The sequence below is a fragment of the Chenopodium quinoa genome, unplaced genomic scaffold (assembly GCF_001683475.1).
Source record: "Chenopodium quinoa cultivar QQ74 unplaced genomic scaffold, ASM168347v1, whole genome shotgun sequence".
NCBI classification, from domain to species: Eukaryota; Viridiplantae; Streptophyta; class Magnoliopsida; order Caryophyllales; family Amaranthaceae; genus Chenopodium; species Chenopodium quinoa.
In genome coordinates, this window is record NW_018745410.1 from 5,113,276 (window position 1) to 5,125,737 (window position 12,462).

General features: G+C 36.6%; 1 protein-coding gene across 2 annotated transcripts; it reads left to right on the forward strand.

Moving 5' to 3' along the window:
* Positions 1–2,667: 2,667 nt before the first annotated feature.
* On the forward strand, positions 2,668–12,147 carry LOC110713213 (nuclear pore complex protein NUP1-like). Of its 2 annotated transcripts, none has more exons than XM_021891672.1 (9): positions 2,668–3,359; positions 4,159–4,205; positions 5,662–5,780; positions 6,853–7,060; positions 7,162–7,446; positions 7,517–7,606; positions 7,689–8,360; positions 8,991–9,418; positions 10,068–12,147. In XM_021891672.1, exons 1-9 carry the CDS (start codon positions 3,089–3,091, stop codon positions 11,827–11,829), a joined length of 3,882 nt encoding a protein of 1,293 aa, XP_021747364.1. In that variant the 5' UTR covers positions 2,668–3,088; the 3' UTR covers positions 11,830–12,147. The 2 variants fall into 2 exon arrangements, with proteins under 2 accessions (XP_021747364.1, XP_021747365.1); XM_021891673.1 differs by having other exon boundaries at positions 2,670–3,359; positions 7,162–7,443.
* The last annotated feature ends 315 nt before the right edge of the window (positions 12,148–12,462 follow it).

A 12,462-nucleotide genomic window follows, 5' to 3' on the forward strand; every position in this document is an offset into this window, starting at 1 on the left:
GCAAGGTAGAGCTTGAAACCCGTAACATAATTACAGACATCCATAGAGAAGCGGGAAAGAGAGCTTTTGTTTTATGCATAAAAGTAGATAGACTAAATGTCAATAAAGCTCACTTGCTTGCTGTCAAAGCAAGGAAGTCGAACTAAGCTACTTGTATGTCTATGAGTTTTCACCTCTGCCAAAAAAAAAAAAAAAAAAAAAAAACTCTCTTGTTGTACAAGTCGTTAGCTATTATACTTCCTGTAATTTTAGATATTACAGATTTTACAAATTAGATTGATATAGTACTTGCATGATGCATCATTAATTTGTGGCTTACAATGTCTTTAAACTTAAATAAATTTACTATTACACTTCCCTAATGCAACTATTTGTTTTTTAAATAACAATACAACGTTTTAACATTAAATTTACAATCTTAATTATGATCCCTCACATAATCACTACAATTATTATTATTATTATTATTATTATTATTATTTATTATTATTATTATTATTATTATTATTATTATTTCTCAAAAAATACAAAATTATACAACTTATAGAAATTTAGTGGGAAGTCGAGATACAATCTGGGCCCCCCCCACTCCTCTAGCTATAGAAAAGCCGATCCTAGTAAAGATATGAGTTGCAGCATGCGCCCCAATGTCCGAGAACCTCTGGATCCGCTTCAGCAATGCAACAGCTTCCTTTTCTAACTCCCCAAGAGAAGAGAAAGAGAAAGGAAGAAAGCCATATCCAATCGCACGACAACTGGATTCAATTCATACTTGACCCGCTTCCGATTGGCCGCATCAGTCACCACCCGTCCAGGAACAAAGTCAGATAGTCCAGACTGTGTCAATGGAGAAGACCCTGTCAAATCAACACAAACATCGCGACCACAATCCCATTATTATTATTATTTTTATTATTATTATTATTATTATTATTATTATTATTATTATTATTATTATTATTAATTCCATCCTGTCACATAGTTTACTTTTTAATAAACTACTAGCTAGTTTAATTTACGTGCGATGCACAATTTTAAAATAAACTACTAGTTTAAAGGATTTGATAGGGACAAAGGGTAAAGCATATGAAAGGTTTATTAGATAGAAAACAAAGATAAAAAGTTTAAAATAAAAATAAAACTAATGACATTGTAATAGCAAATTGGCGGGAAAAAAAATTTATGTGAGAGTGATATGTGTACAATTTGGAGGAGGGATGATATCAGCATGTTTTGTTTTAGTACTCTGTATTGATTAAAAGATTGGAACCAATAAAAAAAGACAAGTGTCCAATTAACTTGTTCTACAGGTAACCATTATATAGGTAATGGAGCAAAAGATGAGTGTTAAAGGTCGGATTATATTGTGCAAATTAAAAGGTTGGACCAATATCAGAAGAGATGTAAATGGTGAGATTATTCCTACAAAATTTTCCTTTGTAAACTTCATTTATCGAAATCGATCAAGATGCTCACACCATTGACAAATAATTTCTATTTCTATAATCAATGTTAATGATGATAATAGTTTCACCATACACACAACATTCAATTTACATGTCAGTTAACTTTTTTTTTTTTTAAGGAAACATGTCAGTTAACTAAAAAGAAATAATTGAATTTGATTGCATATAACAGAAAAAATTAATCGAATCCGATTGCATTTGATGAGAATCGATCCGGAAGCTCTAATCACTTGAGATATCTCTTACTCCCGCCTCATCCAATAATTTGTGTTACTCTTAATTAATTTTATCTTTTTTTAAAGGGATTATTATTATTATTATTATTATTATTATTATTATACAGATTTAAAGCGATTAATTAATTTTATCTTCACTCAAACTAATGAGCTTCCCCCGGTTAATATGCCATATTAACGAAGTTTGTTAATATGATGACATTTTTGCAATTCATCAAGCATCTTTCAATTATTTTAATATTTTCATGGTTGGAGCTGAGTTGGCACATAACTGCGGACGTTATTCCATGGTTAACGGTCAATTTTAATCCCGTTTTGTCTTCATTTTGGGAATCACAAGCTCACCCCGTTGGTGTTGAATTTGGAGAACACGAACAACTTGCTCTCCTCCTTCTTCTCTACTCCATTCTTGTCATAAGGTCTAATTAGGAAGGATACGACACATACCTTTCAAAAACCTAGCTCCACAAAATTGTTCACCGGTACTGTAGCCGCCGCCTCCACCTCCTTAACCCTTTATAATCGGTACTACAATTGGTCGCCTCAACAACTACCTAGTAATATCACTTCAATTCTTCACCAAGTTACTGCTAGCTACCTCCATTAGAACAACTCCAACGAAAAGCTAATTATCAAATTAGCTTGCCATGCCACCTAGGATTACAAAACTATATTTCATTCTAGCTAATTTATGCCACAATGGTTAAGCTAATTAGCATTTAGATTTTTCAGCTTTATTTTTTTAAATAATTAGTATTTTATTAGAGACAATTAATTTCTAACTTGATTAGCTTAGCTAAGCTAATTTTCTTGGCATTAGCTTGACCAAGCTAATTATTAAACTTTCCTCCAATGGTTTAGCTATTAGCTTGAAAATTATTAAAATTGTAAGCTAGTCCCTAAAAGCAACCATTAGAGTTGCTCTTAACAACCTAATAGGAGCTGATGAGGATTGTTGAACGAGGTCAAACATGGCGTTAGATTGTTAAGACTTTTTTTTTTGACAGGGTTAGATTGTTAAGACTTAACTCCACTACTCTTCCGTTAACTCGCCAATTGTTGTTGATGACTTTACCCTTAATATAGATGGCGAAATGACGTGCATTGCCCCCATATAAACGCTCGCTCCTCATTAATATGCATGTTAACGAGGATTTTCTCCAAACTAATTACCCACAAGCCACAACGGGTTAAAAGATAATAAAAAAAAAAGCCAAAAAAATAAAAAATAAAAAATCAGGATTCAGAATTTCTCCCTCTCTCTTCCGCACCAACATCCAAATTTTGCAATTTCGCAAAACCCTAATTCCACTCTACTTTTTCTCTCTCTTTCACTTTCTCTCTCCTCTTCTTCGCATTCTCACTTTCTCTCTCCTCTGCAAATCCATGGCGTCGGAGGCAAGCGCCGGAGCAGGCGGCAAATTCCGGAAGAAGCCCTTTCGACGAACCCAAGCCACGCCTTACGATAGGCCGCCGACTGCTTTACGCCCTACTCAGCTCGTCGGTGCTGCCGCTGAAAGAGAGAATAATGGTTGGCTTTCGAAGCTTGTCGATCCAGCTTCACGCCTTATCACTGCTGGTGCTCACAAGCTTTTTTCTTCCGTCTTTCGGAAACGCCTTCTTCCTCCTCCTCCTCCACCTCCGCAATCTTCTCATGGTATTTTACTGTTCCCCCCCTCTATTTTTTTTTCTTCTGATATTTGGGCTGTTTTTATTGCGAATTTAGCTTAATAATTTGTTTTTGAATTGAATAATTTGGGATTTGTGTTTGGGAATGATGGGTTTTGTTTTAATTTTTGTGTTTTAGCTTAATTTGGGATTTGGGAATTGATTAATTTGGGAAAATTGGGTACTTTTGGAATCTGGTTATTGGGTAATCTGGGAACTTGGAATTGGTTATTAGGGAAAGGAGGAATGTATGATTGATTAGAATTGTTTAACTTAAATGTCATTTGAACGTTTTGCTGAAAATGCTTGCTTATAAGGTTATTAAGGTATCTTCTATAGATTCAGAAGCCGTGAAGGTGTGAAGTAAAAAGTGATTGTATTTTGGGGATGTTGTCTTACTTTTTTTAGGTTGTGTGTAGTTTATTAGTAGCTGATTTCCTGTATTTGCTTGCTCTAAATTATCGTCCAAGTTTATAATCTGTCCTGTTTTGGTGTTGATGTCGTGTTTGATTACATTTGAATGCTGTACCGTCATAACTAGTTGTGATAAAAGTGATGGGGTTGGCATTGGCGGTTGTTTGCACTGATTAAGGTTACCTTGATTAAGATTTTAATGTATGATTCTAATCTGGTTTTATTGTTGTTGCTATTTTGATCTTGATTTTAGTTTACACGTCTAATTGAATAGTGATGTTTAAAATTGTGTTTTTTATATTTAAACTCAAGCCAAATATAAATCTGAAATTCTGATCTGAGTAATTTCCATTTGACTTTTTCCATTTATATAGATGAGACGCCAGAGATAGTGGACGAGCAGCCAGAAACCACGACAAATGTATGTCTCATATATTGTACATGTCTTGCCTATCTGCTATACTTTTAAATTTGTATTCTTAATGACGATATTATTTTTGCCTATTCAAAATTCATGTTTTTGAATCAAAAAACTGTTCCATACACAATAAAGAATAGAATATGTATTCTAGTGAGTGTGATAGTGTATGCCTCTTTAGTATTGGACCTAACTTTACAGATATTCTTCTTCTATATTTCCGAATAATATTTCTGTGTTGTTTAAAATTTCTTGCGACATTTGTTTGGCCCAATTTTTTTTTTGATTGAAGTGAAAATGTAGTGAGAATAAAGTGGGCAAGCAATTTGGGGCATAACTATCATAATAAAGTGGAGAAAAATGATTTAATGTTGTATAGCATGTAATTTGGGATGTCTAAGTATTACATGTGGCAAATAAATTGGATGGAGGAAGTAGGTTGTATATAGCAACATGGTAGTCATTGTTGCAATTTCATATTTGAAAGAAAATTGTAGATGCTCGGACGCCTTACAGTACTTTAGATGTCCTACGTAAATGATTCCTTGTAATAGATTGGAGTTAGATTGATTTGGCTTTGTTTTGGTGAAGCTCATATTCATATATGCAATATAGCAATCAAAGAAAGTGTGAGGGTCCATTTTATTTTGCTGGGTAAGGGAGACTCTGCTAGATTGTCCCTCACAACTTTCACAGGTTAACCAAGCCCTACACACAGGCCAAGCCAAGCCTTTGAGTGGGGTGAGGGGAAAGGAGGGGAGGGTGACCTAATTCATAGGCTAAATTTTTGAGTTGGGGGGTTTGGCTGAGGATATGGGGAATCTCCACCCACCCTAGGGTCAATAACTCAATTTATTTGGTTTTGGTATATAAGGATCACTAAACTAAGAACCCTTCACATGTCACGGATTAACCCAACCCAAATATGCAGGCAAGTCTTTGAGTGAGTTTTGAAGGGGGAGGGTAGGGTCAGGGAAATCCGCACCCCCAATGTCCCATTTCTTTGAATTCGATGAGGTCCATTTAGTTGGTTTTGAGATAAGGACTGAATATTATAATGGGGCCCAAACAATTTATAGTTTTATTTAATTAGTTAAAATGAGATCTGGAAGTAAGATTTAAATATGTTGTATTTGTCCTTAGTAGTTGTATGTATAAATCTGAGTTGATCTGATAAGAAAAATTGTCAATATTACAAGGTTTAACTGAAGCGGCAAAACTTTTGTAATTGGAATGCTAGGATAAATAAAATGTATGACTGATATCTGTTCAAATCACTTTTCAATTATCTGAATTTAAGCTATGTTATTCGGAGAAAATAGTTATATCGATGCTCTTACTTTGACGGTATGACCTTTGTGTAAACTTATCATTGTGCTCTTAAATTGTTGTTACTTGTCACTACCCTTGGACCATATATATTTTCTGTTACAGCTCATCACTAATTCATATTGACTAGGTTGGCCCTTCTGGCAACAAAGAAGCAGTTGCTTCTAAAGGTAATGATCCAAGCAGAGTATCTCGGAGCGGTGAGGTTGCAGATTTGGAGGATATTTTGAAGCAAAAGACCTTTACTAGGCAAGTCCTGTTAGTTTTTTGCTAATGTTAGTTTTTTGCTAATGTTATTTGCATGGTAATAATATAATAAATCTTGCCTTGAATATAGGTTGTGTTGGCAAATTCCCCCCCCCCCCCCCCCCACCCGCGGGTATGTTTTTGTTTTATTTTGACACTATTAAGAAATGGTTAAGAGGAGATCTTTACTTCTACTCTTTACCACAGTATGATGGAGACCACTTTGAGTGTGAGACATATTCTTGCTTGTTGGTGTTTCTTTTCAAAATCATAGATGGTGATGAGGGAAAATTCTTATTCTTTCCAGTAAAACCTGAAAATTTTCTCTACCATCCTTCTTTGGTTGTCCCTTTTTGTGGAAATTAAAATTTTTACTTTTTTTTTTGAAGGGATTAAATTTTTTTACATAATACAATACACTTTATCCACTTTGGTACTACATATTTCAGTTGCCTACATTCAATTTATAAATTATGTTCTCTTAGAATTTTGTTTATGTGAGCAATCCCAGTTAAGTTAGATGAATTATATAGAAAGCTTCAAATGAAATTAAAATTATTAAAATACAGGAAGATTGCTTTTCATCTTTTGGATCACTACACTTTCTGATAGTCTTCTATAAAAATATTATGCTAACAGTCAAATGTAACCAAAATCTGATTTCAAAAGCTAAATGTGGTACATATGATCAGATTAAATTTTCTTTCCCTCCTTTTTTTCTTAGAACTTTAGAAGCATTGATTCTTGTCAACCTAGATGAATAATGGAATAAGCCCAATAAGGCTTAAGTGAAAGTGCAATCTCTGGGTTGTTTAATTTTATCTGCTTTTTAAAAGTTGTTAGCTAGGCATGGACTTGTGTACAATGATAAGTGGGCAAGTTATCATGATATAAATTTTGAGTTTTGGTTGAATATTTGTAGCCACTTTTAAATTCAATTTAGAGACAGTGTAGAACATTGAGATGTACTATTGGTAAAGCAAATTGGCATTTCATGTGTGTGGAGTATCAAATATGGACTTTAACATTGCCCTAATCCGTCTATATCTCTCTCTCTTTCTCTTTTGGCCCCCAGGTCTGAGATAGATCATCTAACTGCACTATTGAAGTCAAGAACTGTTGATAATCTGGTTGAAAATGAGAAGGGAAGTTCAGAACCCAACTCTTCAGACGAGAAAGCTTTTCATAATAGATGTGAAATTCTAACTAATTATCCTGCTAATGAGAATGGAGCAGAGCGTGTACTCCCTGCAGCCATCACTACTCCTGTCACGAGATCAAAGGTGGGATATATCTTGAGATTCTAATTGTTTTGACTTCTGTCTCCTCTTATATTTGAAATGGTCATGCTGAGTTTTCCCATGCAAATGTTTTGTGTATCTAGGTACTTGAAGATGTTGTTGCTTCCCCTGCTGAGCTTGCTAAAGCATACATGGGTAGCAGGCCTACGAGAGCATCTCCATCAGTGCCGAGAGAGGACTTATCTGCTTCTTATAATCCATTTTTTCAACCAAAATCTCCAGCCACATCTCTTATTCAAAAGCCTGCCAATGAGATTGGAGCTGCTGCTAATGGTTTTATGACCCCTAGATATAGAGGAAGATCTGCAATATACAGTATGGCTCGTACACCATATTCCAGGCCTCATCCTACAGAAGTGTTTAAGGTTTGCTCTAGAAAATCTGTTGAAATTTGTTGAGTCACATTAGTGCTTGCTTATATTTATGTGCATGATTCAGGCTGCTGAAACTTCTTATGGTGCCCATGGTGCGTCATCATCATCTCATAATGCAACGGAGATTCAACAGCTTAGTGGATCTAACAGACAGGTAATATCTATCTATGAGATATTGGTTGTAGCCTTTGTAGGTGTGATGTGTGCTTGCTAATTTTGGTTTCTACTTTTGTCAGGTTCTGAAGCGCAGGAGTTCTGCCTTGGAAAGTGATATAGGATTTGTTGGTCCCATACGTAGGATCCGTCAAAAGCCTAATCTTCTGCACTATAAAGCCTTGTCTCAGCCTGTTTCTGGTGCTACACATGTAAAACAAGGATCTGGGTTTCTTACAGATGCTACTGAAGTGCCCTCTTCTATTAATGGGAGTGCCAACCTCCGTTCATCAAAAGCACTTGTAGACAATGACATGCATAATACAAGATATAAAAGTGTTCCTCCGCAGTCTATTGAAACGGCTCGAAAGATCTTCCAACAGCTTGACAAATTCTCTTCAAAAGGGAAGTCTCCTGAGAAGAAATTCGACATCGTAGGAGGAAGTTCATCTGGGAAGATGGCAACTGATATGCGAGATGGATTGGCTCGTAAGAGCATGAATACAGATTCACTGAAGGTTTTGCAGACTATTGAAGACAGTAGGAAGGAGAGTGGTTTGGTCGACTCTTCTAATGCACCTGATCAGTCACTTCAAATTTCACAAAGGGTAGAAGGTAGCTTTCACAAGTCTGTTCCCTCTGTTGAGGAAGGTGAAGAGGCTGGAAGACCTACTAAGGCCCTGGATTTTAAGAATCCTCGGTCAAATTATGACCATCCGCAGAAAAAACGGGCATTTCAGATGAGTGCTCATGAGGTATTTATTTCGTTATCTCTCTGCTGCATCCTGTATAGGAACTAGATTATCCTTGACCTCATTTTTAGTTAATACTAAACACACTCCTTTTGTTCGTATGTATGTCAAGATAAATTGTACATTGTATGTGTGTATGGAATCAATGGACACAATTTAGTTTAGGTTTTATTTTATGCATAGTTATGCCCTCTTTGAAATAGAATGTCCACATTTCTAGTTTGACTCATTTAGCCATTTTTGCATCCTTTGTAATTAATTAATGCATCTATATTTGATCAACAAGTTCCACTCATTTGCAAGCACTCAACTTGGACATACTCTTTGCTATAGAGAACTTGGATATTTTTTTTTGAATGTGATTGCAATGGAAATGTAATTTCTAGATTGACTCAGTTTCTTGTGGTTGTAAATGGAAAATGTTTAATTTTTGCCTACACAAGTGATATTGCCTTTGAAATACTATCTGCATGTCTTCTCTATTGGCTAAAGTTGTCTGCACCATGGTGTTGAATTTTAATAGTTTTTGTTATAGTTCTGTCTTTGAAGTGTAGATCTTGAATATTGTGTTTTGTTCTTTTTATATTCTGATGATAATATTTTGATAAAAGTTTGCTATATTGTCTCATCTAGGACTATCTGGAGCTGGATGATGATGTTCATGCAAATGGTGTTGCGTCAACTCCATTTGTTAAAGGAGTGGAAGACCATGAGTTGGCTAAAAATTCTGCTTCCATCTCTGATAACCCTCAAAGTGTGGCAATCTCAGCTGGGAGTCCTCTAGCTCCAGAATTAAAATCATCAACAATTTCATCGGGCTCAATAAAAGAGTCCCCAACAGATGGGTTTGCTGCTGCACAAACATTTTCTGGCTTTTCTGTTCCTATTGGATTTTCAGCATCATTATCAACTAGCACTAGTACACAAGCTGCAGTAAGTTATCCTCTTTCAACTGCGGAAATGAACAATGTTGCTGGACAGACTGAAAAAATAAATGATATCATTGCAACAAGCTCAAACTCTGCATCTGCAAAGGACATTAAGTCAGAGTTGCCAAGCAGGTACTTAATGCTCTCTTACACTCTATTTTGGAAAGTAGACTCCTACCTTCGATTGTTAGTATTTTGTCTAAGGACTCTGTAAGAAGCATTTACAGTTCTACCCTTGTATCCATTTGTCATTCTACTTCCAAGTTACTTGGCTAGAATAGAAAATCAGACTGAGGTGAAAGTTGACTCCTGCTAAATGAGAATGGGAACATAATGTTTGAACCTCTGTTAATCTGATTTTTGGCAAAACAACAAATAACTTGTGTTTTAGACTTGAGCTTTTTCTTGGCTTCTGAGAATTTTTTATATTATGGACTATAATGAAGGTCTTGTTGGAGAAATTTGATAGATATTAGCTATAAACTTTGTCATTGTACTTCAGGGCTTGAGGAGAGTGGTATGTTTTACCATTGGAAAATAATTATATATGTGACTAGCTTATCCTCCCTTCCCATTGGCTGGAGTGGCTATAGTTAGAACAGTTGCACAAATTAGCAGATTAACGTACACGGGCTAGCGCGCTTTACTACAATACTTGCCACTCTCAGATATTTCTTGAACTTGAATTTATAGTAAATTTTTATTTGTTTTTTGGTGCAATTATGTTAGACTCTGATGCTTTCTCTTTGACTTGAATACTTATGGCTATTGCTATTTCCAGTGCAACTGAAGCAGATGGACCTGATACGGTCAAGAAGAACACCCTTCATTTTGGGGATGTTTCTAAGAGAATGGAGGGTGACCCTTCTTCTGTGGCAAACTCAGCCAAAGGTTTATTTTCCTTTGGAACACAATCAAATGGTGCAACACTTAGCAATGGATTATCCAGTACGTTATCTGGGACAATGGGTGTGTCATCTCCCGTTCAAACTTCAAGTAGTTCAAATGATCAGGTTACAGTTCCCGTGTCAGTGTCGTCTTCACCATCGCCATCACTCTCTGTTTCTAATGGCAATGCTGTATCAACCTTTTCCTCAGTTACTTCGGCAGGAACCATGTTCAGCTCTGCTACTACTGGGGGCTTGCTAAACTTTGGGAGCAGCAGTAGTCAGTTTTCTACCTCAACATCTGCTCCATCAGCTTTTGGTTCCAGTTTCCAATTCGGATCTTCTGCAGTTCTGTCTACCTCAGCGTCAGCTTTGGAGTCTATTGCTGGACCTAAATCAAGTGAGACTGCTGTTAGCAATTCAATTGGTGGCCTGTTTAGTGTAAAACCTGTTGAAACTGCTACTGTAGGGAACACTATATCTGAATTTAATGCTTCTACTTCCAAGTCTGCCAGTGGCGAGACCCAAACTGCTCCTCCAGCTTTCTTTAGTTCTGCATCATCATCTGCTGTTGCATTCTCAAGTTCGACACCAAATTTCTCAAGTCAATCTGCTTCCTCACCTTCATCTAATATTTTTGGGTTTAGTGCACCTCCTAGTGTTAATGGTAGTGCTTCTGTAAGCATTGGTTCTAACCATTTCACTACTGGCTCAGGGTTCGTATCTAGTGTTGGTTTCCCTTCAGTGACTGCACCTGTTAGCTCTAGTAGTAATACATCATCCACCATATTTGGTTTGCAATCGTCTAAACCTGCCACCTCTGGTTCTATGTTTGGCTCATCATCTCAAATTACTGGGTTTAATTTTGGATCGACAGCCTCTGGGACTTCCGGAGCTAGTAATAGCACACTGATTTTTGGAGCTACTTCCAGCTCCTCTGCGGCTAGTATCAGCACCCCACTTGTGTTTGGAGCTACCTCCAGTACCTCTGCAGCTAGTAATAGCAACCCAAATGTGTTTGTAGCTATCTCTAGCTCTCCAGCAGCCAACAGTGGAGTGTTTTCATTTGGGGCTGGTTCATCCACAGCCTCCGTTTTCTCAGTCCCTTCTGCTGCAGCTTCCACATCTGCTCTGAGTACAACATTTTCATCTCAGCCGGCATTTGCTAGCTCTACCTCACCATTTGCATTTGGTTTGACGCCCCCTGCTGGAATTAATGATCGAATGAGCATGGAAGACAGTATGGCTGAGGATTCTGTGCAAGTTTCCACACCAGCAGCACCAGTTTTTGGTCAGCCAATTTCAGCACCATCAAGCAATTTTGTGTTCAATGGAGCAGCAGCTCCATCTGCAGGAAGCCCATTTCAATTTTCCGGCCAGCAGAATCAATTTGCTCCCCAGAACACACCATTTCAGCCCTCTGGTAGTCTAGAATTTAATGCTGGTGGGGCTGGGAGCTTTTCATTAGGTAGTGGTGGTGTGGATAAAGCAAGCCGTAGAATTGTGAAAGTAAAAAAAACAAATACGGAGAAAGTAAATGTGGCTGTGTCACAAGAATTTATGGAACAAAGGTGTCCTGTATTGGTTTTCTCATGGAGCAAGAATGGGCAATTGGGCATGACACCAGGCTGCTGGGATGACTTGGCTTTCGCCTAGGTTTATCCATCGTATATTTCAGGAAAGGAAGGTTAGTCCTTCCATTTTATAAAACTTTTCTTTTTTGGGGATAGGTTACCATTTACAAGGCCTTTTTCACAATTTTGAGTTTTATTTGGAGCTGGTCGAAGATTTGTATTTGTAATAATTGTAGTTCAGTAGCTAGCGTAGGATCATGTCTTCTGTACCCATATTGTGTACCATAAAGATTAGAGTCTGGAATTTAAATTTTTTTAAAGTTGGAAAAATACTACAGTGTATTGTACTTTAGTAGAATGGTTCTATATGTTTATTCCATTGGAAAGCTTTCTGTCTCGACCCGCTTTCAATTTCCATGCAAATTTCTTACCAATACTGTTTTTTTTTTCTTCTTATTGGTTTGCGATTTTGAGTGGTTTAAGGTAATCAATAAAGAATTTATAATTGATTTGTTGCTTGTTCTGATTTCTATAGGGGAAGATTGAGACCTTGGTATTATGTTGTTTATAATTAGGAATTGGTAAATCGGATATTATCTGTGCTAGAGTTGATTTTGTTTGGTACTAGATTTCCTAATTTGTCTTTTAACTAGAGGTGTGAACAAGCCGAGTTGAATTGATTACTATTTTGTTCATGCTCATTTAACTTAGGCGA